This window comes from Pristiophorus japonicus, chromosome 7 (assembly GCF_044704955.1).
Source record: "Pristiophorus japonicus isolate sPriJap1 chromosome 7, sPriJap1.hap1, whole genome shotgun sequence".
In the NCBI taxonomy this organism is placed as follows: Eukaryota; Metazoa; Chordata; class Chondrichthyes; family Pristiophoridae; genus Pristiophorus; species Pristiophorus japonicus.
This window is the reverse complement of record NC_091983.1, coordinates 211,335,414-211,362,846: the sequence shown is the minus strand read 5'-3', so window position 1 is coordinate 211,362,846 and position 27,433 is coordinate 211,335,414. Positions and strand designations below refer to the sequence as shown.

Genomic DNA, 27,433 nt, shown 5'->3' with positions numbered 1-27,433 from the left:
ACTTTTGAAAAGTTGTAAGTTTAGCGCCAGGTGTTAATCAATCTCGACGCCCGTGAAATTGAGTCTCTGCACTGAAAGAATGCATCATAGGCAGTCCCTCGGAATCGAGGAAGACTTGCTTCCACTCAAAGTGAGTTCTCAGGTGACTGAACAGTCCAATACGGGAATTACAGTCTGTCACAGGTGGGACAGATAGTCGTTGAGGGAAAGGGTGGGTGGGACTAGTTTGCCACATGCTCCTTCCGCTGCCTGCACTCGATTTCTGCATGCTCTCGGCGACGAAACTCAAGGTGCTCAACGCCCTCACAGATGCACTTCCTCCACTTAAGGCAGTCTTTGACCAGGGGCTCCCAGGTGTTGGTGGGGATGTTGCATTTTATCAATGAGGCTTTGAGGGTGTCCTTAAAATGTTTCCTCTGCCCACCTGGGGCTCGCTTGCTTGCCGTGTAGGAGTTCCTAGTAGAGCGCTTGCTTTGGGAGTCTTGTGTCAGGCATGCGAACAATGTGGCCCGCCCAGCAGAGCTAGTCGAGCGTGGTCAGTGCTTCGATGCTGGGGATGTTGGCCTGGTCGAGAACACTAACATTGGTGCGTCTGTCCTCCCAGGGGATTTGCAGGATCCTAAGGAGACATCTTTGGTGGTATTTCTCCAGCAATTTGAGGTGTCTACTGTATATGGTCCAAGAAAAATATACTCCAGTGAGGAGGAAAGGGTGCGAGAAAAAAGATAGCCAACCATGGCTAACTAAAGAAATAAAGGATGGTATCCAATTAAAAACAAGGGCATACAAAGTGGCCGAAATTAGTGGGAGGACAGAAGACTGGGAAGCTTTTAAAAGCCAGCAAAGAACGACTAAAAAAAAGATTAAGAAAGGGAAGATAGACTATGAAAGTAAACTAGCACAAAATATAAAAACAGATAGCAAGAGTTTCTATAGGTATAAAAAAAGGAAAAGAGTGGCTAAAGTAAATGTTGGTCCCTTAGAAGACAAGACTGGGGAATTAGTAACGGGGAACATGGAGATGGCAGAAACTCTGAACAAATATTTTGTATCAGTCTTTACGGTAGAGGACACTAACAATATTCCGACAGTGGATAGTCTAGGGACTATAGGGGGAGGGGAACTTAACACAATCACAATCACTAAGGAGGTGGTACTCAGTAAGATAATGGGACTAAAAGGCATATAAATCCCCTGGACCTGATGGCTTGCATCCGAGGGTCTTGAGAAGTAGCGGCAGGGATAGTGGATGCATTGGTTGTAATTTACCAAAATTCCCTGGATTCTGGGGCGGTCCCAGCAGATTGGAAAACTGCAAACGTAATGCTCCTATTTAAAAAAAGGCAGACAAACAGCAGGAAACTATAGACCAGTTAGCCTAACATCTGTGGTTGGGAAAATGTTGGAGTCCATTTGCAGTAGCAGGACATTTGGAAAAGCATAATTCAGTCAGGCAGAGTCAGCATGGATTTATGAAGGGGAAGTCATGTTTGACAAATTTGCTGGAATTCTTTGAGGATGTAACAAACAGGATGGATAAAGGGGAACCAGTAAATGTGGTGTATTTGAACTTCAAGGCATTTGACAAGGTGCCACATAAAAGGTTACTGCACAAGATAAAAGAACAGGGTTGGGGGTTTGCTGATGATACAAAGCTGGGAGGAAAAACAATGTGTTAGGACACAAAAAATCTACAAAAGGACAGTGACAGGCTAAGTGAGTGAGCAAAAATTTGGCCGATGGATTATAATGTTGGAAAGTGTGAGGTTATGCACTTTGGCAGAGAAAAAAAAAAATCAAAGAGTAAGTTATTATTTAAATGGAGAAAGATTGTAAAGTGCCGCGGTACAGCGAGACCTGGGGATACGTGTGCATAAAGCACAAGGATAATATGCAGGTTCAGCAATGATCAGGAAGGCCAATAATATCTTGGCCTTTATTGCAAAGGGGATGGAGTATAAAAGCAGAGAAGTCTTACTACAGCTATATAAGGTTTTGGTGAGGCCACACCTGGAATACTGCGTCCAGTTTTGGATTCCATATTTACGAAAGGATATACTTGCTTTGGAGACAGTTCAGAGACGGTTAACTAGGTTGATTCTGGGGATGAGGGGGTTGACTTATGAGAACAGGTTGAGTAGGTTGGGCCTCTACTCATTAGAGTTCAGAAGAATGAGAGGTGATCTTATCGAAACATATAAGATGATGAGAGGGCTTGACAAGGTGGATGCAGAGAGCATGTTTCCACTAGTGGGGGAGACTAGAACTAGAGGGCATGATCTTAGAATAAGGGGATGCCCATTTAAAACAGAGATGAGGAGAAATTTCTTCTGAGAGTTGTAAATCTTGGAATTTGCTGTGAAAGCTGGGACATTGAATAAGTTAAGACCGAAATAGACAGTTTCTTAAACGATAAGGGGATCAGGGGTTATGGGGAGCAGGCGGGGAAGTGGAGCTGAGTCCATGATCAGATCAGCCATGATCTTATTGAATGGCAGAGCAGGCTTGAGGAGCTGTATGGCCTTCTCCTGTTCCTATTTCTCAGCCATTCAGGAGGACGGGTATCACTACAGTCTTGTAGACCATGAGCTTGGTGGCAGATTTGAACACCTGATCTTCGAACACTCTCTTCCTCAGGCGGCCGAAGGCTGTGCTGGCGGCGGTGTTGAATCTCGTCATCAATGTCTGCTCTTGTTAAGAGGCTCCAGAGGTATGGAAAGTATGAGTGACTGGGGGGGAAGGGGGTAGTGCTGTGTGGCGGGGTCAGGCTGGTGGAGGACCTTTGTCTTACGCATGTTTATTGTAAGGCCCATGCTTTTGTACGCCTCAGTGAAGATGTTGACTTCACGGTTTCTCCTCCACCGTCGACCGGGCCTCTTCTCCTCCAGCATGTGGTGAGCACAATGGCTGTGACCACCCTGACCTCTCCTCCTTCCACTCTGAACACCCTGATCTCCACCCCACAAAATGGACCCTCTGACCTTCCCAATGCCTGCCCCCAGCCAAACCTCGGATCACCTACCATCTCACTGAAGGGCGCTACTCAGCACCGAGCTTACGGCCCGCATCTCACTGTAGGCAATGAGGCTCATACAGCAGTGCCTGGCCTTCAGATGTCTTGGACGCCCTTGCCACTGGACCAAGACCTGGCTCAGCTAAGCCCGTGTGGTAGCCGGTGTGCAACGGCCACCCCACGTTAAAAGAACTCACGCACAGGCATCTTCCACCCTTCAAGATGAAGTTCGAGACCTGGACCCTCATGGACAACTCCAACGCCGCACCGCCATAGTTGCTCGGGAACTTAGAAAGGTGAACACTAAATCAGGCGCTAATGACGTAGGTGAGTGGCGTTAGGCTCCAAGCGATTCCGAAAATGAGTTGTGGTGTACTTGGGAGTGAGCATTGGCGAAGGCGCCTTCCAGCCATTGATGGGGAGGGTCACTGGAGTCTGCACACCAGCCCCCAATGATTCAGGGAGTGCAGAATGGCGATACACTGTGGGATGAAATGCAAAGGCCTTTGACAGCCCGCAACACTCTGGGGAATAAGCAGCATTTATCTGGCTGCAGATACATCATGCGCTCTTTGGCATGCATAAATGACCTTTGGAACGGAAGTACTGGGGCGCATACCTTTAAGCAGCGCCCCACCAACCGGCTGATTCACGCCTCCGCTCCCTGGTGCTGTCAGCGTGAGGGGGCATTACTGAAGTTTGCAGATTGGGCCCCCAGCGAGCGTTGCACGCTCATTGACTTCACCATCTGCATGGCGAAAGGTGCCAAGGCGCTTTTAATTACGGCGCTACGGGGCCGGCGAATGTGGCGTGCGGCGCAGGATTCACCCCACAGCGGCGCTAACAGGAGCCGCTAAGCAGCCAAATTTCTCCCCTTTTAAAGTATTATGGGATTTCCTCTCAACATCACTCAAATACCTGTCTGTCAAATAAAAATGTGAAAGGTAATCATTAAATTTTACATACAGCGATCTGATTACTAACAAACCGTAGAAATAACAGCACAGGAGGAGGCCATTCTCTGCTGGTGCCAGCCCCACAGTCCAGCTGTCCACTCAAATCCCACTTCCCTACCCCTTTAATATGTTTTCTCTCCAAGTGTCAGGAGCGCCACCCAATTTCAGGTGACTTGTATTCAGCAATCATCCTTCAACTCTTCACACTGGCTCATTCCAGCTCTGAAAGAGGAGCTTCTATCCAGCTGCAGCTGCTCATTGTCACCACCTTGTTGCTGTGCCTGCTCCTAATCCAGATCGAAGGGCGAGAGCTCGTCGGTTTAATGACGCATTGGTGGGGGCAGTGGCTGGCAAGTGGAAGGAGGCCAATGCCCCAGGTCTTCAGGGCAATGTGGAGGGAAGTGACGCAGGAGGTCTCGGCCAGTAGTATCGTGGAACACAGCCTGACAGTGCCGTAAGTTCAATGATCTCAGTCAGGTGATCAAGGTAAGTAAATGCTTCAATAAGTCCTACAAACCAACATCTGAACCTCTGTCTGTGCACACTGTGCAAACCACCACTGCCCCACCAAACATCTGCAACTACTCAAACTCACGCCTTGCCTACGTTCACAGCTATTCAACGACGGCAGGCATATTCCCCAGAAACACAGCTGGACTCTGACTCACACACATTTGTTTCTTTTGCAGGCCAAGATGATACACAATAGGAGGGAGCAGAAGAGGACAGGTGGAAGTGAACCTCAGCTCTAGCAGCTCAGACCTCGAGGAACAAGTGCTGCGGCTCATTGGGTAGTAGGTGGTGGGCGCACTGACCGTCGGTGACATCGATCCCACTGGGGGCAACAACGGTGTCTTTATCCCCTCTCCTTTTCTCATCCCACTTCCCCCTCACACGATAAAGCTTTATCACTTTCCAGCTCCTGATACTGTCTGCATTCCTTGCTGCATTTCTGTGCCCCAGCTCTCACCTTAACACAAGTCTTGTGCCTTTATGCTTTCAGATAATCAGTCAGCAGATGACCAGCATGTCCCTGAGCGCCCCCATCAGAGTGACGAAGAAGAGGAGGAGGAGAACCCAAGCACCATGTCATTGCATCTCTCACCCATCTCAGAGACCGGTACGACGCGTTCGTTAGAGGTTAGCTTACTGGAAGGGTCTGCACTGGGTGAGGCACCGGGGACAAGCGGGCTGCAGCAAGGCCAAGGGGAAAGGGTAGCTCGGGGGCTAGCTCCTCGAAGCGAGAGTTCGCGTGCGAGTTCTGCTGCTTAGGACTCAGATGAGGACCTCGATGGGGAGGCATTCATACAAAGGGTGACGGCCATGCACTGTGCTGTCATCGGTGCAATGGCAAGGGTGCCCGAGAGCCTCTCAGCAATGGGAAGAAGCATGGGGGGAGTCCACCTCCCGCATTGTACACAGCTCTGCGTACACTATGGAGCCCATCATTACTAGTCTGCAGATGATGGTGGACTCCCAGAGAGACCATGGTAACCCAGACCTCATGACGTGAGTCATGGGCGATGTGGCAGCCTCATTGCAGTACAGGCAGAAGCAACGCGACGTCTTAAAGCTATAATAAAGTCAATGGTTGCTGGCATGGAAATTCACAACTGCTCTCAGCTCGATGTCGCATGAGCTCTGACTGCTGCCATCATCGCTGGGTCCAGCATAGTCCACTTGGGATCTCATGTCACAGCAGGCCACCAATCTGTGCTGCAGCAGATTGGTCTGGATGCTGAGGTGCTGCCCCGAGGGAGTGGCAGTGGGTCAGTGGAGTAGGAATCTGCTGTCCTTGTACAGGACGACAGCATTCCTGATCCCACTACTGCCATTCCGTGTCGCTGCCCGTCACCCAGCCAGCCCTGACTGCAGCCGCCCAACCCGAGTCTACAGCCGGGCCTTCCAGGCCCAGAGCTGGTCCAGGACATCCTGCAAGGCCATCTGTAGTCTCTGGCCCTGACACTCAGCAGCCTTCCACCAGCCATGTTGCAGCCACAGGGGAGACACTCCATAGGAGCAATAGAATAGGTAAATGCAGTTTTAAGAGGATAAAAGATTTTGCACAAGTGTGACGTGTGAATTTAATTGTATATATTTGGTTAATGTTTTAGGATAAAAAATTTATTGGAATGTTGCATATTTGATGCTGTCTCGCATTTCAGTTTGGAGCTCTGCTATGGAATGGGAAATTGATGTAATGATAGGGACATGTAGACCCACCAGGTACTGGCCTGGAATTCATTGTGCAGCATGCAGCAGGTGACGACGAATTGGAGGACTCTTTCCGAGCGGTCAAGGCAACGGAACCGTTGCTTGAGCACTTGGATGGTCCATTCGATGATGTTCCTGGTGGCAGCATGCCTCTCATTATATGAGCCAGGTGGAGAGCGGATAACCCTCGTCACCAAGCAACCAGCCATGGGCTTGGTATGGTGGCTGGAAGAGAGCTGGCACACCGGTCTGGCGCAGGATGAATGCATTATGGCTGTTGCCAGGATAGCGGGCAGTGACGGTGAAGATTCGCTGTGTGTGGTCGCACACCAAATGCACATTAAGTGAGTGGTACCCTTTGCGCTTACAGAATACCTCCGGATTGTTATGCAGTGTCCACTAAGCAACTTGCGTGCAGTCAATGGCGCCCTGCACCATGGGGAAGCCCACAATCCTGGCAAAGCCACATGCACGCTTGTGCTGCTTCTGTCTGGTGATGGGGAAGGAAATATAATCCCTCCTCCTTCTGTAGAAAGCATCTGTGACCTCGCAGATGCAGCAATACATGGCAAACTGGGAGATATTGGAAATATCTTCTGTTGCACACTGGAGGGATCCAATGACGAAGAAATTGAGCACATTGGTGACCTTGACAGAGAGAGTCGTCCTCACCCTAATCTGAGGCTCAGCGTCTGGTTGCAGAATGTGGCAGAGCTCTGTGACCACGTCCTTGAAGCGCAGCCTTCGAACACATTGTTCCTCCATGAGATTGATAATGGGGAACTGCTGCCAGAATATCCTGGGAGGTTAAGGCCTCCTGTTGAAAGTCCTGTGGGGTATTCCCTTACAGTAACCTATGCATTGATTGAAAATGCCAAAGATCTGCCTGCTTTACAGTTGTTCGAGTCCCTTTTTTGTTATTTATTATTGTATTAAAGTTTGTGTTAAGCCGTTTCTCTTTCATGGTACAATATAGGAAAGCAATTTGCATTGAAAGCAAGTTGCAAGTTTGTCAATATAAACAAAAAGCAAAAAAAAAAACTGCAGATGCTGAAAATCCAAAACAAAACAAAATGCTGGAAACTCTTAGCAGGTCAGGTAGCATCTGTGGGAAAGAGAACAGAGGAGTTGACATTTCAGGCATGGACCCATAAGTTTGTTATCATAGAAGCAAGTTATTAAGATGTGTGGACAGTTACATATTGGCCCGAAATATTCTTGGAGCTGCTCCCACCCTGCCAGCATAATTGCACCAGAAGTGTGGCTTCCAACAAAGTTAAGGTGGCAGAATGAAGCAGCTCCGAAGAAATTCCAGGCTATTATCTTTTGGTAGAAGCACATACATGGCGCGGTCTTGTTAGTAATTGCTGCGAGGTCCAGAGGTCGGGAGATCGGAAGATCGGAAGCAGAGAGGAGAGGACAGACAAGGCATGGAGGAGCGAAGAGGGCGGAGCCCAAAGGTGGAGCAGCGTTGACAAGACCAAGGGAAGGTGCAGCACAGGCCAATGGCAAGGCAGTGAGGTCGTGAGGTTCACATTGCGTACTATAAATTCCACGTAGAGAGATGTCCTGTGGGAAGGAGGAAGGAAGGAGGACAGGAGGAGTATGTTTGAGTTTGTGTGTATGTATTAGCACATGCGGCAGAGCCTGGTCTCCAGTTGTCTTGGATCCCCTTGGACCAAGACCTTGCTTTGTCAAGCCCGCGTGGTGGCCCAGTGTGCAACGGCCACTCCACGTTAAAAGACTTCACGCACAAGCATCTTCCACTGTTTAAAATGAGTTCATCAGTCACTTGAGTACTCATTTTTACATATAGAAACATAAAAAATAGGTGCAGGAGTAGGCCATTCTGTCCTTCCAGCCTGCACCGCCATTCAATGAGTTCATGGCTGAACATGCAACTTCAGTACCCCATTCCTGCTTTCTCGCCATACCCCTTGATCCCCCTAGTAGTAAGGACTTCATCTAACTCCTTTTTGAATATATTTAGTGAATTGGCCTCAACAACTTTCTGTGGTAGAGAATTCCACAGGTTCACCACTCTCTGGGTGAAGAAGTTTCTCCTCATCTCGGTCCTAAATGGCTTACCCCTTATCCTTAGACTGTGTCCCCTGGTTCTGGACTTCCCCAACATTGGGAACATTCTTCCTGCATCTAACCTGTCTAAACCCGTCAGAATTTTAAACGTTTCTATGAGGTCCCCTCTCATTCTTCTGAACGCCAGTGAATACAAGCCCAGTTGATCCAGTCTTTCTTGATATGTCAGTCCTGCCATCCCAGGAATCATCTGGTGAACCTTCGCTGCACTCCCTCAATAGCAAGAATGTCCTTCCTCAAGTTAGGAGACCAAAACTGTACACAATACTCCAGGTGTGGCCTCACCAAGGCCCTGTACAACTGTAGCAACACCTCCCTGTCCCTGTACTCAAATCCCCTCGCTATGAAAGCCAACATGCCATTTGCTTTCTTAACCGCCTGCTGTACCTGCATGCCAACCTTCAATGACTGATGTACTATGACACCCAGGTCTCGTTGCATCTCCCCTTTTCCTAATCTGTCATCATTCAGATAATAGTCTGTCTCTCTGTTTTTACCACCAAAGTGGATAACCTCACATTTATCCACATTATACTTCATCTGCCATGCATTTGCCCACTCACCTAACCTATCCAAGTCACTCTGCAGCCTCATAGTATCCTCCTCGCAGCTCACACTGCCACCCAACTTAGTGTCATCCGCAAATTTTGTGTGGAAGCAAGTCATCCTCGACCCCGAGGGACTGCCTATGATGATGATGATGATGATGATGATGATGGAGTGGAATTATTTCATTCATTACTGTTTCTTTCCGCGTTAATTTTATTGAGTCCCTGTCCCTGATTTAATATTAGTTTCTTTGAGATTTCTGGCACGCTATCCTCTTCCTAAATACTGACGCAAAATAATTATTCAGTATGTCCACCATTTCCTTATCATTGACAATATCACCGCTTTCAGTTTTTAAAGGAGCCAACATTGCTTCCCTACCCTTTACCCTAGTTTTCAATAACTTTTCAAATTGCTTAGATTGGAATTTTTTGTGGTTTTATATCTTTGAAGCTCAACATCTGACAAATTGAGAGACTAGAGCAAAAGGAAATTAAGTGATTTTTTTTGCACAATGCTGCATGAATCTTGCCTGCATGATCAAGACATTGAATCTAATTCAATATTGTGTTGGAAGTTGTATCAACTTTTTCCATTAATTTCCTATGCTTTAGGTTTTAGGGCAACAATTAAAGGAGCATCACCATCTGCAGTACTTATGCTAAAAAAATTTTAAAGAACCAGGAATAACTTTAGTATATTTCCTGAATATTTTAATTTAACGAGTGAATGCTGAAAGCATCAGAAGGGAATCATTAAGCACGAAGTGTGCTAAAGCTGAAATGGCGCATATCCATCTGATTAGTATCCATTAATTTAGTACTCTCATATGGTTAGGCTCAGTAATTCCTACAACCACCCCACCGCCACTCTTTCCCCTCCCCCTTTCCAGGCACTGGGAATCACTGGCTTTTCAGCTATGAGGCTGCAATTTTGACATCAAAGTACAGTTGAGCCACAACTTTATCCAAATTAACACCAAGGAGACAAAAAACATAATTTTAGCACTACCATAAGCTCTATACCTTAAGCCACTGATTCCATCTCCGAGGCCACTCACTCAGACTGAAGCAGACCACCTTAACCCTGACATCCTGATATCCAGAACTAAGATTTAAAGCACAAATACCACCCATCACCAAGACTGCCTATTTGCACAGTACAACATAACATTGCTCACCTCTGACGCTGTACCACCAAAACCCTCATGCCGTGCTTTTGTTACCTCTAAACTTATCCAATTATCCAATGCCCTCCCTCCTTCCACAAACTCCACTTTGCTCAAAACACAGCTGCTCGTATCCTGCTCTGCACTATTCCAGCCCCTCCTTCCCCCACCCATCACTCCTGACCTCGCTAACTGAAACTGGCTCTATCTCCCAATGTACAAAATTAAGCGTGTCTTCATCTTTAAATCCGTCCAGTTTTTCCCCACCTGCAATCTCTTCTAGCTCTCACTCCATCGGTGGCAGAGCATTTTGCTAGGTTTGCCCCACTCTCGGGAACTCCCTCTCTAAGTCTCTGCCTTTAAAAGTCTTCTCCAAACTTCAGCTTTCTGTTGCTCCGCCCGCTGCCCCCCCCCACCCCTCCTAATATCGCTCTTCGCAGCTCATCATCTAGTTTCTTGTCCACTTCCATGTGTGAAATACCGTGGGACATTTTTATATTAAAGGTTCTAAATAAATGCAAATTGCTTAAAAGCAAATGTTTAGAAAGAACAGGAAAGGATGTTAAGCTAATCATATTCTTTGAAAGATTTCAATTAAAATAAGTACTGGTGGCAAACTCAATTTAAATAGGCGCTATTCCATTACATTTGCACAACAATAACTCCCCTGGTTATAGGAAATGTGGTGCGGATGGTTACATTTACCAGTTTCTGTTGGGGTTTCAACCGGCTCCTCATCAAACTGTAGATCACTACAGTGCATTTCCTGTAGACAGCAAAATGACTGTTCAGGTTTGAGACACTCTTCAAGGTTAAGCAGGCTGCACGATTCTAGTCTCTCTTCAACCACCTGGAACTCCTCAGAGATTGGTGGTTCATTTGGTGCATCCCAACAATTAATGCTAGGGTCGACAGCAGCGGCAAGGGCTGATGGATTATTGATGGGTTCTGATTCTAGATCCTGAATTGGACTGTACAAAAATGGTTGGGGTGAGAGAAAGAGAGAGTTGGAGAAAGAGAGATTTAATTGATCACCAATAAAATTGTTTTAATTCCTAAATGACTTATTTCCCCCATTATGGAATACAGGTGCAGCGTCAAAAATCCAGAATTCCGGAATCTGGAACGATCTGTGGCAAGGTCGTCCAAAATCCGTAAAAGGTTCCAGAATCCGGACCCACCGACGCTGCCGACCTCAGGGCCCCACCACTACTCGATCTCTGGCCTCGCTGTCCGTACCTTGGGGTCTCCTCGCCACCGGCCCCGCCCAGACAGCTCCTCGGCTGGGCCCCAGCCGCACACCTCCTCGGCGGGGCCAGAACACACTCTTTGATGTTCCGAAATCCGGAAATACTAGAACTTGGGCTCGGGTATTTCCGGATTCGTGACGTCAGAAACACGTTCAAAAGTCCGGATAAATATGAAGTCTGGAATGGCCTCGGTCCCAAGGGATCCGGATTTTAGATGATGCCCTTGTATTGTATTAATCTATTCATGTAATAGATGAAGATACCACGTCAACCATTACAATTCATTATTTGTACAATTTTTTTTTTAAACAAGCATCTTTCTTGAGAATTCAATGTAGTTAATTAAATTAATTCTTTAAATTGGACAGATTTGAAAATAAGTTACTAAACCCCAATAAAATCAGATAAAATTGAGTACCCTTGGTGTCAGCAGTTCTTACCTAATTTTTCTGAATTTGACAAGCTGAATGTATTCCTCCTGTGATGAATGAAGAACCATGTGCCCATCATTATTAGGTTGTGTGTTTTCTGGAAGAATATTCAAAGTTTATATCTATAAACTATAACACTGCAAATAACCCAGTTTTGATGGATTGAAATCAATCACTGCTTAAAGTTGAACACCACCACAAAACAGATTCTTACCTTCACTGTAATCCTGTGAATCTTGCTTTGGTTGGTGTGGTACCCCATAGAATGGAGTTGATGCTAGTGGTGCTGCAAGGGCAAAATCCTCTGTATCATTTGGATTAATTGCCAAGGTTCTATCATCACACGTGGCCCAAACAGCTTGATCATCTACTTCCTGAACAAAAGTTTTTTTTACATCAAATTCATAGTCAATTAAACAAATTTAATTCTTGTTGTTAACCGGTCATACTGCCTTAACAACTGAATTGCGACATTATTGCTGATTTATTGGGACAGTTTTCACATTACTCTCAGACATTGAAAGACATGGAGCAGGTGGGCAGCATTGAGTGATTTCAAGGCTTTATTCCCCATTCTGTGTTGGGGTGGGAGTGGGGGGAGGAAATTTATGATATCATAATGATCATGTGACATCACAAAGTGGTTTCAATCAATTGAGTTATGAAAATACTTACTGAATTCAACAGGAAAATAAAGATAGCAAGTATAAATGGAATCTATCATGGCTACTTCTGAGGCAGATCATGCCAATTTATGACTTCATTTCCAAGTTATTCAACTGGCATCACTCAGGAAATATCATTTATCATAAACTTTGACCAAGACACATTCTCTCTGTGTGGTCTATACAAAGTACCTAACGGTGGTTATAAAATTCACATTCGTTTAGCATCAATTAGCAGCAATTTTGTTTTTGTTGTCAGAAAGTTTGTATTCAAGCTCCGTTACAGGACTGAAATAGATCATCTTAAGCTGACATTCCAGTGTTTTACTGAGGGAATGCAACAGTGTCAGAAGTACCATCCTTGAAATGAAACATTAAATCCCCAAGGTCCTGTCTGCTTATTCTGTCAGTTCAGTAAGAAATTAAAATATGCCATGGTTCTACTTCTCCAGGTGTCCTGGCAACATTCATTCTTGAACACTACCCAAACAGATTAACTGATCATTCATGTCATTGCTGGTTGTGAGACCTCGCTGTGCACAAAATAGCTGCTGCATTGCTACACTTCAAAAAAATGCACTTTGGAACATTCCATGCTGTTGATTGGGCAACAAAAAAAAAACAGAAGTCTTACCTTTGCTTTACGAGCTGTGGATTGTTTCTCGGTCAATTCTTCCAAAGGTATCGATTCTGCAGGTTTACTGTTCAAATCAACATCACATTGTTAATTAACAGGAGTCCAACTGGCTACATTTTTTTCAAAAAAGGTTACAAGAAGCTGTTTGCTATACCTATTTGTATCACCAGAATCATCTTCAAAGATAGAAAATGGAACAGTGGAAGGTGGAGCAAAGTTCATACCCAGAATTTCCATTGATGGTTGACGGTTGTCTTGAGGAGAAAAACAGAGGCAACAAAATAAAGTGGCATTATTCAAACTAGTCTCAGAACGCTTCAGAAACTTCCACCAATATCTATGCTACCATACATCTTTTATGCTAGTGAAAATTCTTTTGTATACAATAAGAGGAAGAGCGTGAAAAATTGAGATTTTAAAAAGATAAATAGGAAGGTGTAGTACCAATGCACGGTGCCACAGATTGATCCCCCACTCAACTGCATTATTGAGAGAAAGCACCAGGCAGAGGTCTTTGTCATAAACAGATGGAGCGTCCTCATCAGGTTCCCACCCTACCCCCATTTCCTCACTGTTCCATTATTGCAAAAACACCAGTTTTAGTGTCAGGGACCTTAAAAGTTAGTTTGGTATCAGCCTTTAAAAATTTGGCCAAAGCTATACTGTAGAGCACGAGTAAGCTTACACAGTAAAAGCAAAGATGAGATAAATTGGGAAATAATGATCAGGCAATAGCAAGCTTGGGTTTTAAAAGCCTGGAGACTTTCGTGGGAAGGGATTGCTGAGGAAGTAGAGTTCCACTATGACACGATCTTGGGAAAGACAAATAAGAGAAACAAAAGAAAACCTGCATTTATATAACACTTTACATGACAGCTGATAATATATTTTTAAAGTCGCTGTTGTAGGGTAACATGGCAGCCAAGTTGCACACAATAAAGTCACACAAACAGCAATGAGATAAATCAGTTTTAAAATGGTGTTGGTTGAAGGATAAATGTTGGCCATGACATGAGGAGAACTCCCCTGCTCCTTCTAAAGTGCCATGGGATCTTTTACGTCCACCTGAAAAGGGCAGACAGGACCTCGGTTTATGTCTCATCTGAAAGACAGCAACTCCGACAGTACAACATTCCTTCTGACTGGCACTGAAATGTCAGCCTGGATCATGTGCTCCAGTCTTTTGGAATGATGCTTGAACCCAAGATCTTCTGACCCAGAGGCAAGACCATTGAGCTAGGTCTGACACCTGGTATGAAGTTGAACCCATGACCTTCGGACTCAGGTGAGCGTGGGTACCACTGAGCCATGTCTGACACCTGTAGGAGATTGTGTGAGGAGTTTTAATTTTAGCTCACTGGGATTGTATAGGGCTTTGTGACTTACAGGTTTACAGTTTACCGACAAACTGGTTATTTTTATGGTCTTGGATTGAAATGGGGAATATGTTGCCTAATTATGAATATTTTGTATTGTGGCCCATGCCCACTACAAACTGAGCTGTCTCATTTCAAACTCATTTTACATAGCATGGCACAGTAAAGATGGCATAACAGACTTTCATCCCATTTGTGTGAATTGAATTTCAACCCAGGTACCAAAGAAGCAATGCCAGATGGTTAACCCATGGCAAAAAGAAAATCAGATCCCTGAAGGATACATAAGGGGTTAAAATGAAGTATAAACTTTTTTTTTTTTTAAAGTATGTTAGGCATTCAATAGCGAAGACACTAGATTCTACAACTAAACATAATTATTTGACAGCACTGGGTTGGAGTTCTGAGTCCTGCAAAGTGCTAGAAACACATTAATGCCCAAGGACAGATGCCATATAACCGATAAGTGAGATTAGAATCAAAATTTAGGCGAAGTTCATAATCAGCATGTCAAATACAGGAGAGGTCAGACTGCACTCGAAACCAAAACAATATGGTACCCATCTTCAAAGAGGTGATAATACAAACCTGGCTACCTCCAGATCCATTAGTCTTACATCAATAGCTGGCAAAATAATGGAATTAATCATCAGTAACAAATGGATTCGGAAAATACAATGAAAGTTGGTCAAATTCGGAGGCATCCAACCGCAAATTTTAGGCCAATACTAAACTAGAAAGTAAAGTCCAGTCTGACAAGACAAGAAACTAAAGAACCCCCCAAAAAATTCAAGTGGCTAGGACTATGGCAAATGAAATACAATATGGAGAAATTCATATAGACTTACCATCCTTATTGCAAAATGCTTTGGAATCTCCATCTTGCACCTCCATTTGTTCCTCTGCAAAAGTATTAGCATTTTCATCCACTTGAGGTACTTCAGGGATCACTGGTGCCTGAAACATGTCCATTATAGCATCTACCGCAAGAAAAGAGAGAAGTTACCTTCAGCTGTGCGTTTACAGCTAGGTCTAAATTGCTCAATCTGAATTTCATTTTTAGTTGCAACATCGTCACAAGTTAGATTATAAAAATCATTTATTTTGGAGATGGTTATGTCTTTGGAAGTTTTCTAACTTTAGATTATTTTGGCTCTTAATTTAAAATTACTTTCATATCAGTTTCAACTTCCCATACCTTTTCCAGTGACTATCTTAGCCTTGAGATCTAGGCAAGCTTTCGGTAATGTGCTCAGGAAACTAAGAATCCTGGGGCGAGATTTTCACAAGGTTTGCAACCGGGTTTTCGCCGCAATTTGATCCTCCGCAGGAAAAAGCCGGTCGCAAAGCCCGGACGGGATCCTCGGGTACCTGTTTGCGGTGGCGCTTTCAAGTACCGCTGGGGAGAGGTGCGCCGACATGCAACGATTCGGATTGCATTTGCATCCGAGTTTCGGCACACTCCCAACTAGTGTGCCACACCGAGAGTAGCGACAGGTCAAACCTGTCGGTGCAGCCCTGCCAGCAGATGCAAGTATGAACACCTGCAAAAAAGGTAAGTTAAAGTTTTTATTTTTAAATTTTTTGCAGCGATTTCAATAGATATGGGTCTTGTAAATGTTTTCGGAATTTTTTTCTTTTTTTCTCCCTGCCAAGGCTTCTCTAGCAGTGTTCCCGGCCCTGGAATAAAGTTGCCGAAACTCGCGGTTTGCGCCGCGGATGCTTGTGCAACACCTCTCTTACCGATGCACTCCAGACGCAGACGTAAAGGCCGAATGTTCGAGCTAAGAACGGTAGTGCAACGAACAAGCGCCGAAAATCCGGTCCCTCGTCTAATATTTGCTTTTAACTACTGGATCTATCTTATGCCTCAATAAGCTTTCACTCCAGTCTTCAAAAGGTAATAGAGCATCGCATCAGGCCTCATTTTAAGTTTAAAATGTCAAATTTTACAAAAACAATTAACAGGTACATATTTATATTTACAACAGCTTTATATTTACAACAGACATCCTTCCACCTAACTGAATGAATAAAAAGCTTGCACTCTAAGGACTAAGCTAATGCCACATAAATAACTTTCAAATACACAGCATTTGCCTTTCTTTTGGGAATTTCACATTGTCCAGTTATTTCTCCAAGATGTTAACCTTAACTGAGATCTCAAACTGCTTCTATGATTTGCAAACAGACTCCTTTGTTCCTCAAAGTTCTCAAACTGACATTTTCATCTCTCAGGAAAGAATTGTCAGGATTTCCTGGATTTTGACTACAAGGATACAAAGGGAACACGAAAACAACTACCATTTGCATTTATACACCACCTTTAACATAGTAAAACAGCCCAAGGTGCAGTACAGGAGGGCTAGCAAACAAATTTGGCCACCAAGTCACATAGGGAGATAGTAGGACAGGTCGCCAAGAGGTAGGTTTTAAGGAGGAGAGAGGTAGAGATGCGGAGAGGATTGGGAGGGAATTCCAGAGTTTATGGCATGGGCAGCTGAAGTCACAGCCAGCAATGGTGGAGCAATGGAAATTAGGAATACGCAAGAGGCATGATTTGGAGGAGTGCAGAGATCTCGGAGGGTTATAGGGCTGGAGGAGGTTACAGAGATATTTAACGTTTTTCATGTACTAACTACCAATGCTAACTGAAATAAATTTCTTACCCAATGCTTCTTTGGTACAAACAGTTGGAGAAGGTCGGATTTTGGATGGAGTAGCTTGGACTAAGCCAAATGACGAGTTTGGAGTGTGGGATCTATTCACAATTAATTCTGAAACATTTCCTGTCAGAGCTGAATTTTAAAGCCAACAATTAAATATAATAATCTATTTGCAAGCTTATGATTCTTTAGTTTGCTGAGAAGAACATTTACAAACAAAAACAACAAGTAAATTAGAGGTACTGCCCTTTTTTAAAAAAAAACAGTTTTGTAGTAGGCTCCATCCCCTTCTAAAAGGAGCATCAGCTGCTTAGAGTAGCCAATACTGAGTTACAAGTAGCCAAGAATTGGGCATACAGGGACCAAGAAAGTAATAACCAGCTCATAGAGCCACATAGGATGATTGACAAAGTGTAGTCAAGAACCACACAGAGGCTCAGAAAGTTAGCCAAGAGTATACATAGACTGTCTCTGCAAGGAGGCATCCATCACTTGCTCGGTTGTTGTAGTAACAGGTTCTTCTATGGTGGCAAGTCCTGCCACTGGCTGCGCAAGGGCGAGAATGAATCTAACGAGTAACTGAAGACTTGCAAGACAAAGACCTTTAAGTTCCCAAGAGTTAAACTACAGTTGGAATATCAGCAAGTGTATCCTAGGGATCTGTTGTTGTGGCTCCCAACTAGACTGTAAAAACAACTCTGATCAGGAGGGATGTTATCTGAAGCATTGCACCAAGTACAACTTCAGTGCTAAAATGCAAATTGCGTTTCTCTTAGAACAAGGACTGAGGACAGCGGTGATGAGATGGTGTCCCCAGGTTTAGCCAGATATTCTGTGCAATGCTGCAACTCTGGACCTGAGAGAGTGACCCAGAGCTCCCTGATTTGTCGAACAAGTCGCCATAGAATTGTGGGAGCCAGTTAGCAGTTCAATTAGTCAAATCCTGCCCAGTCCTAGAATTCCATTGTGGGAGCAGCAAATATTTGCATATGAAATAGCAGTGCGACAGCGATGCTGACTGCAGAGATAAATCAGGAGAAAAGGACTATGCTTTTACACCTGGTCAACAGACGGATTTCAATACAATAATAGGATTAACATTCACTGATGCAGATATTGTAACAAAGAAATAAAAACAGCAAATGCTGGAAATTCACAAGTCGGTCAGAACATGAACAGGGAAAAGACACGCTAATTGTTCAGGCCAAAATCTTTTTCACAACTTGAAGGATTCTGAAGACAGCCTGGACTGAAACAGTAACCACTCTCTACAGATTGTGACTAATCTGCTATGTACTTCTAGCATTTTGTGGTTTTGTTTTAGATTTCCAGTTTTTTGGTTAAGTGCAACAAAGAATATAGCTGATTGTATAGAACGCTGCTATTTTCAGAATTAACAGACTCACTGGGAAATATATCTAAATACAGATGGAGAATCTTGGAGGCTGAATAATTATTCTTCTACCATCGAGACACCTCCATGTACTGACTGGTGCAAGGAGAATGGGCTGCCAAATGGCAGCTATGAGCACCTGGGCCTTCCAGCACCATAGTGTGTTCTGATGGGAGGCAACTAGAATCAGACATGAGATGCTGTTCCCAGCTACTGCAGTGCCATTTGTGGCTAATGGCCAATGAACCACAACCATAAACAAAACCACAACTAGGCCTGGTGTTAAAAAAACAACTATTTTATTGAAGAAAACCTTAACACTTACTCTCGATTATATTCATTTCAGTTTTTAAAATTTTAATTTCGCCATCTCATTTAATTTCAGAATATTTTTTCAATAACTTATTTTGGTAACATGACACAAACAGCTTAAGTGTTAAAAATGCTTTCCAATAACTACGTTGAAGACAAAAGATTCCCAAAGCAAGCGCTCGACTCTAATGTTGGAAAGTGTGATGTCATGTACTTTGGCAGAAAAAAAAAATCAAAAGAGCAAGTTATTATTTAAATAGAGAAAGATTGCAAAGTGCTGCAATACAGCAGGACCTGGGGATATTTGTGCATGAAACACAAAAGGATAGTATGCAGGTACAGCAAGTGATCAGGAAGACCAATGGAATCTTGGCCTTTATTGCAAAGGGGATGGAGTATAAAAGCAGAGAAGTCTTGCTACAGTTTATACAGGGTATTGGTGAGGCCACACCTGGAATACTGCGTCCAGTTTTGGTTTCCATATTTACGAAAGGATATACTTGCTTTGAAGGCAGTTCAGAGAAGGTTCACTAGGTTGATTCCGGAGATGAGGGGGTTGACTTATGAGGAAAGCTTGAATAGATTGGGCCTCTACTCATTGGAATTCAGAAGAACGAGAGGTGATCTTATCGCAACGTATAAGATTATGAGGGGGCTTGACAACGTGGATACAGAGAGGATGTTTCCACTGATGGGGGAGACTAGAACTAGAGGGCATAATCTTAGAATAAGGGGCCGCCCATTTAAAACTGAGATGAGGAGAAATTTCTTCTGAGGGTTGTGAATCTGTGGAATTCGCTGCCTCAGAGAGCTGTGAAAGCTAGGACATTGAATATATTTAAAACAGAAATAGACAGTTTCTTAAACGATAGGGGAGCGGGCAGGGAAGTGGACCCGAGTCCATGATTGGATCAGCTATGATCATATTAAATGGCGGAGCAGGCTCGAGGGGCCATATGGCCTACCCTTGCTCCTATTTCTTATGTTATTATACAGAACTCCTATACGGCAAGCGAGCCCAAGGTGGTTTCAAGATACCTTCACAGATCTCCTTGATAAAATGCAACATCCCCACCGACACCTGGGAGTTCCTGGCTAAAGACTGCCCCAAGTGCAGGAAGTGCATCCGGGAGGGTGCTGAGCACCTCGAATCTCATCGCCGAGAGCATGCAGAAACCAAGCACAGGCAGAAGGAGCGTGTGACAAACCAGTCCCGCCCACCCTTTCCTTCAACGACTGTTTGTCCCACCTACGAGAGAGACTGTAATTCCCATATTGGACTGTTCAGTCACCCAAGAACTCATTTTTAAGAATGGAAGCAAGTCTTCCTCGATTTCGAGGACTGCCTATGACGATGATGAAGTGTAATATAACTTGAGGTTTTTTTTAAAAACACATGTGCAAAGCATTGCTTTTATTTTACCTCCTTTTGATCTTGAGAGAGCGCTCATCCTAGAAATGTTAGCACTTTCATTCATAAATCTAAAAGAAAAATTAAAATGTTCTCACTCAGTTGCATTGTCATTAGGTTTTATGTAAACTGTACACCATCTCATTTCAGTCTGAAGCACACAACAGTTCATGCACTCATTTATTTTGTCATATCAAAACTCAAGTTATATATATATTTATTTTTTATTTTTTAAAAGTTCAGTATTTTACACAAACCATAGGTCATTTCATCATCTTTGCTGCAGGGCTTTCCTTAACCAATATGGTTTAATTTGAATTATCTGTTAATTAAATTGAAATCACTTTTAAAAAAAGGTCCAGTGTTGTTTCATTAAAATTGCTTAATTTGAACTATTGGATAACAATTTTTTAAGAAATACCTAAACTAACAGTACACTACCAGTGTATCCAGTTTAAAAATCAGTAATTAAAAAAAAACAAAGCAAAAACTCTGTCTCCAACTTATATTGAAAAAAAATATTTAAAATGTATGCAGCTAAGGAATGCTTCACCTGTTTATATTTCATGAATAATTATTCCTTTAGGTTAGGCTGCAGCTATCTTCTAAAAACTAAGGAGCAAATATGTAGGCAAATTGCTGTGAAGTCCAAAAACCATAGCATAGTAATAGTAGGGGATTTTAATTATCCAAATATTGATTGGGACAAATTTAGTGTGAAGGGTATAGAGGGTGCGGAATTCTTGAAATGCATTCGAGAACTTTTTTTAGTCAGTATGTAGCAAGCCCAACACGAGAGGGGGCGGCCTTGGATTTAGTTTTGGGAAATGAAGGATATTAGTGGGAGAGTACTTGGGTGCCAGTGACCATAATTCAGTCAGATTCAAATTAGTTATGGATAAGGACAAGAATAGGCCTGGAATAAAAGTTCTGAATTGGAGAAAAGCTAATTTTGCTAAGTTAAGGAGTGATTTGGCCATAGTGGACTAGAAACAGCTACTTGTGGGTAAATCAGTGTCGGAATAGAGAGACTGAAGGAGGAGATCCAGAAGGCTCAGGCTAAACATGTACCCTTAAAGAAAAAGGGTGGGAATAACAATTCTAGAGCTTCCTGGATGTCTAGGGACTTACAGGGAAGGATAAAGAAAAAAAGGGAAGCTTATGTCATATACCAACAGCTAAATACTATAGAATCTTGAGGAATATAGAAAAAGTTAAGAGGCAAAATTAAAAAGAAAATTAGGAATGCTAAGAGCGAGCACAAGAAATTCTTGGCCAGTAAAATTAAGGAAAACCCTAAGATGTTCTATAAATATATTAAGAGTAAGAGGGTAACTAAAGAAAGGGTAGGGCCTATTAGAGACCATAAGATAATCTTTGTGTGGCAGCAGGAGATGTTGGGAGGGTTCTTAACGAATACTTTATATCTGTTTTCACAAAGGAAAGGGGCAATGCAGATACTGGTATCGAGGAAGAGAGTGTGATATTCTAGATGAAATAAATATAGTAAGCGAGGAGGTATTAAGGGGTTTAGCAGCTTTGAAAGTAGGTAAGTCCCCAGGCCTGGATGAAATGCATCCCAGGCTGTTGAGCGAAGTAAAAGAGGAAACAGCAGAGGCATTGACCATCATTTTCCAGTCCTCTTTGGATCTGGGCATGGTGCTGGAGGATTGCAAATGTAGTACCCTTGTTTAAGAAGGGAGAAAGGGATAGGCCAAGTAACTACAGGCCTTTCAGCCTAACCTCAGTGGAGGGAATATTACTGGAAAAAATCCTGAAAGGCAAGGATTAATTAGGGACAGTCAGCACAGATTTATTAAGGGAAGATAGTGTTTGACTAACCGGATTGAATTTTTTGAGGAGGTAACCAAAAGGGTCGAAGAGGGATATATATATATATATATTTTATATATATATATAAAAAATATAATACAGGGAGTATGATTAAGAAGTTTACAGATGACACTAAACTTAGCTGTGTGGTTGATAATGAAGAGGAAAGTCATGGGCTGCAGGAGGACATCAATCTACTGGTCAGGTGGGCAAAGCAGTGGCAAATGGAACTTAATTCAGAGAAGTGTGAGGTGATGCACTTTGGAAGGGTTAATAAGGAAAGGGTATACACATTAAGCGGTCGGCCACTTAATAGTGTGGATGAACAAATGGACCTTGGAATGCTTGTCCACAGATCCCTGAAAGTAGCAGGCTAGGTGGATAAGGTGGTTAAGGCGGCATACTGAATACTTGCCTTTATTAGCCGAGGCATAGAATACAAGAGCAGGGAGGTTATGCTTAAATTGTATACTTTGGTTAGGCCACAGCTGGTGTACTGTGTGCAGTTCTGGTTACCGTATTATAGGAAAGATTTGATTGCAGTAGAGGGTGCAGAGGAGATTTACTAGGATGCTGCCTGGAATGGAGAATCTTAGTTATGAGGACAGATTGGATAGGCTGGGTTTGTTCTCCTTGGAATAGAGGAGGTTGAGAGGAGACCTCATTGAGGTGTACAAAATATTGAGGGGCCTGGACATAGTGGATAGTAAAGGCCTATTTCCATTGGTGGAGGGGTCAATTATGAGGGGGCATAGTTTTAAGGTGGTTGGTGGAAGGTTTAGAGGAGATTTGAGGGGGGGCTTCTTTACGCAGAGAGTTGTGGGGATCTGGAACTCGCTGCCTGGAAGAGTGGTGGATGCAGAAACCCTCACCACTTTTAAGAGATGGTTGGATGGGCACTTAAAGTGCAGTAACCTGCAGGATTACGGACCTAGACCTGGTAATTGGGATTAGACTGGATGACCTTTTTGTTGGATGGTGCAGATATCATGGTAAGCACAGCAGGGAATAGAATAGGCCAGGGCGATCTCCTGGACTAGTTTCGATTACCTGGATGGGTTGGAGAGGAATTTTCCAGATTTTTTCTCCCTAAATTGGCCTGGGTTTTTATCTGCTTTTTGTCTCTCCCAGATGATCACATGGCTCCGGTTGGGGTGGAGTATAGAATGTTTCAGTATAAGGGGTGTTGCAGTCGTGTGAGGTGGGCTGGTTGCTCACTGCCTTTCCATTATTGTTGATAGGTTTATATGTAACCTTTAGGGCTGCTGACCAAGGGCCGTGCGGCTCTTTGTCGGCCGGCACGGACACGAAATGGCCTCCTTCTGCGCTGCAAAAGCAGGATCACTTTTTATAGCTTGAACCAGAATAGCTAGCAATGGATGGACATGAGAAAAAAAGGCCCTTTGAGTTTATCTGTACAGTAGTTGAGTTATACAGACTAGGGAAATCCCAGGTTGTATTCCTGGTCTGAAATGCTACAACTAACCTCAATAACCTGCATAAGCATTGCTGTAAGAGAAATTGGCCAGAATTGCTCTCTGGCAAGAATAGGATTGAGCCTATTGATGCCTCCTCCTGTTAAATAGTCTGTGGCGAGACTACGGGATGAATTTTAATGGAGAAGGCAGTCTGGGGGCGGGTGACAAGTTTCCTGTAGGCCTGCCGAATTTAACAGCAGGGCGTGATTTGCAAGGGAAGTCTCTGTTTTCCAGAGGTATGCTTGCAGCACTGGGATGCACAGAGAGGGGGGTGGGGCGGGGAAACATCAAAGAGGATCAGTGACACCAGGGGGGGGTGCAGAGAAAGAGGGAGGAGGAGGAGGAGGAGGAGGAGGAGGAGGAGGACTGACAGGATCGTGGGCCAGGAGCAGTGGGTGGGATAGGAGTTGTTGGGGGGGGGGAATCAGAGGCCTCGGGGGCTTCTCCAATTGCAGGGGACGTTGGGTGGGGGAGGGGGGGTGGTTAGGCAGAGACCCTGGATTCAGGAGGTAAGTGGATCTAGCAGTCCTCGCCTTGCATTAGCTGGCAAGTTTCAAAAGGCGTATAAAACCTAACTAGCTAGTTAAATTCAAAATTGAGGTTTAAGTAGCAGCTTCCAACCTCATTATAATACTTAAATAGACGATCCACCTCCTGGCAGCGGATTGGCTGCCTGCCCCTATCTCGCCTGTGTTAAAACCAGAAGTGGGCAGGTCTGAGGCGGGTTCAGGTCGGGATTAAGATTTTTAACACCAACTTCCCACATGGCCCCAACCCACTTATTTTTCATCAGGTTAAAATTTCCCCCCAGCTGACTAGCGCACACATCAATAATTGACATTTCGGTGAGATAGGCTATCGTACTGATATCTAATATCAGAGGAATCAATTAAAACACTCTGAAGCCACGTGCATTAAAACAGTTGTAAAGGATCAAAAATGTAACCAAAACTGATATAAAAAGATTATTTAAACTGAACTTTTGAGAGTTTTGGAAAAAAGACTGGATAGTTGCTAAATTTGGAACATGGGGTCAAAAGGTTTGGCCTCTCCGGGTCCGTAAGAAGTGCGCACGCAACCAGCGAGGCCTCAGCGCGCAATGCACATGCGCCAAGAACCAGCTTTTGCGACCTGTCAAAATTTTTTTAGACAGATCGAACGCATCCCTGCAGGAAGGACATCCATGGGACAGAGATTGGGCTATTTGCCCAACCCTTGCCCAGCGAATGTCCTTCAAACTCTTAATTCTTGTAAAAGCAAGCATATAGCTTACTTTTACCAATGTAAGAGTTTTAAAACATAGAAAAATTCAATTTAATCACTCATTTTTATATTTAAAACCCTGTCCATTAAGGCAAGTTAATTTTTAACCCTATTAAAACATTTAAAAAAAGTAAAATAATTTTTTCTCCAGAACATTTCATTACATTCAATTTCAATTAATTTTAAATATGGTGTTTTTTTTAAAAATTTATTATGCTCTGTTTCAGTATTTTAGAGGGGTTATTCTCATTGATAGTAATGGAAGCTTGTACAAACAGAGTTCCCATTATTATCAATGAGAATACTAGATGATGATTGGTGGTCCAGGCCCACGTATCTGGAAGACATGTTGCCGTACACTGTGCAGCAAATTTTCGGCCCATGGACTTTGCAAGATTTTAAAAGTAGCAAAAACACTTACTGTTGCCTATTGCTGCTTTCATGGATACTTGGAACTATAGATCTAGGTAAAGGCTCCAATTGTGCCCTTGTGTCACTGAAGCTTTTCTCTGGCTCCCCATAAATTCTGAATCCAGTTTGAACTCCAGGAGATCGCTGCTTAATAGCTACTATTGGCAACAACGATGGCGCTCCATATTGGGATTGTTGCAGAGGAGCGATTGTAAAACTTGCAGTTGTGACTGCTCCAGCACAAGCTCCCAAAGATGAATTTTGTTCATATTCTTCCCTTTTGTCTGTTTCCATTACTAAAACAGCAGCTAAAGACTGCACATCAGATTTGGTGGGTAGTGGTGATGGTGCAGATATCAGCTGCAAGGCATTTTGGGATGATGTCTGTATAAAAACAAGTTTTAAACATTTAGAAAACAAAACAAAAATTGAAAAAAAGTATAACTTCCAATGTGGTGGCATTTTTTTCAATGTCAGCCTAAGTATTGGTATACCAGGTAGAATAGCCATAGACAACTTTTAATATAAAATATACCCACCCATTAAAGACAGATTCTGCAGTAACTAATAGTACAGTAGAAGGTTAGCCTGGAGCATGGTGGACATTAGCTTATTAAATGTTCATAAGGTGATAAGAAATATAGGTGATTTTAAAAAAAATTCATTCATAGGATGTGGGCATCGCTGGCAAGGCCAGCATTTTTTGGCCAACCCTAAATGCCTAGGTGGTGGTGAGCTGCCTTCTATGTGGTGAAGGTAAGTCAGTCAAAATTACAGAGGGGATTATGAATAGAGTTATGATATGGATGTACTAGGAAAAGATAATGTTGAAGGCTATGAGCAATCATGTAGGAATGTCTGGAGTATAATAAACAAACTAAAATATTCATGAGCATGCTCAACAAATGATAGCAGCTGCTCTATCACTAAAATGAGCTTACGCATCAACAGAATACACAGAACATAATGACATATTGTATCCACATTTGTCCTACATGATTAACCATATAAAAAGATAGTGAGGCTAGCGTGAGCAACCAAGACAAAACGCTTGCTGTTTTTCCTGAGGGTTGCTCTGTACGTTACTAACTATACCAGTCATGGTCACTGTATGCAAGGAGCTGTGTTATATATTGATTTGATAAATAAAATGTATTAACCAGACATCAGTGTTTCTTCGTTCTTAAAATTAAATTCGAGGTAAAGGATGCAGGACAATATCCTATAATACCTCTGCATAAGGGTAAGGATATATGACAATGACCTATAGAAACCCAACAGTCAGCACCTCATTTCTTAAGCTGACTAACATTATTATGCATTGAATTGGAGGGAAGTGAACAGCTGCGATAGGGTAAGGGACTTCGCCTGGGTGTGGTATGCACTTACCCTGGGGCAAGGGACTTCAGCTGGGGGAGGGATGCACTTGCGCTGGTGAAAGGGACTTCAGCTAGAACTTAGCAGGCTTTTGCTGGGTTGGTGGCAATCTATCTTCTCTGGCTTCGGAAGTCAGAATGGATCGAATTACACTATGCAAAGTCAGTCAGTCAGAACTTGGGCTAGACGATTCCAGTTACACATTCCAGGAGAAACTTCAGGGTGTGGCTTATCCTCCAAGGAGACCAATCAGCAATAGGTCATGTGATAATGGAGACAATGTGGACATTTTGGTAGTACAAATAAGCACATCTATAAATATTGGCCAAGACACAGAGAATAACTCCCCTGCTCCTCTTCGAAATATTGCCGTGGGATTTTCTGCGTACACCTGAGAGCAGACTCGGTTTAACGTCTCATTAGAAAGACGGCACGTCTGACAGTGCAGCGCTCACTCAGTACTGCATTGGACTGTTAGTCTAGACTTTTTGGTGCTCAAGTCCCTGGAGTGGGACTTGAACCCACAACCTTCTGACTCAGAGGTGAGAGTGCTACCCACTGAGCCACAGCTATCAGGTAAATAAATACAAATATTAAAACTTAGGAAATCTCACATTGCACAAACCAGACTTATTTGTGATAAGAATGGTAATAGATCAGGGTGCATTATTTAAAACATATAGAAACTTAACGGAATGTCTTCCAATGTAACAGAAGTGCATTGCAGTTGAAGCATGCTAACCACCCTCTTGAACTTGGAAAAGTTATCATTCTAAACAGAATGCTTTGAAATGTGAAGATGGTGCTGCAGTGCAAAGAACAGCACAAACTCCCAATACGAGCCACACAAACCAAATACTCTTCCAGAGCAAGGAATAAAAAAAAACAGATGGATAAGTGATCCAGGTCAAACTTGGCTGCTCTGAGCAACTG

At 43.4% G+C, this 27,433-nt stretch overlaps 1 protein-coding gene across 2 annotated transcripts in view; it reads right to left on the bottom strand.

Annotated features, from left to right (window-relative positions):
- Positions 1-27,433, bottom strand: part of bub1 (BUB1 mitotic checkpoint serine/threonine kinase) — an 89,020-nt gene that overhangs the window by 31,233 nt on the left and 30,354 nt on the right. Inside the window, exons 10-18 of one of the 2 annotated variants that reach the window (XM_070885759.1) lie at positions 25,134-25,507; positions 20,151-20,209; positions 17,026-17,154; positions 15,205-15,336; positions 13,135-13,234; positions 12,978-13,044; positions 11,893-12,052; positions 11,688-11,775; positions 10,703-10,968 (exon numbers count right to left, since the gene is read on the bottom strand). In XM_070885759.1, the coding sequence (XP_070741860.1) occupies positions 10,703-10,968; positions 11,688-11,775; positions 11,893-12,052; positions 12,978-13,044; positions 13,135-13,234; positions 15,205-15,336; positions 17,026-17,154; positions 20,151-20,209; positions 25,134-25,507 (1,375 nt within the window). The remainder of the gene's footprint in view (positions 1-10,702; positions 10,969-11,687; positions 11,776-11,892; positions 12,053-12,977; positions 13,045-13,134; positions 13,235-15,204; positions 15,337-17,025; positions 17,155-20,150; positions 20,210-25,133; positions 25,508-27,433) is intronic. The other variant, XM_070885760.1, reaches the window with a different exon arrangement.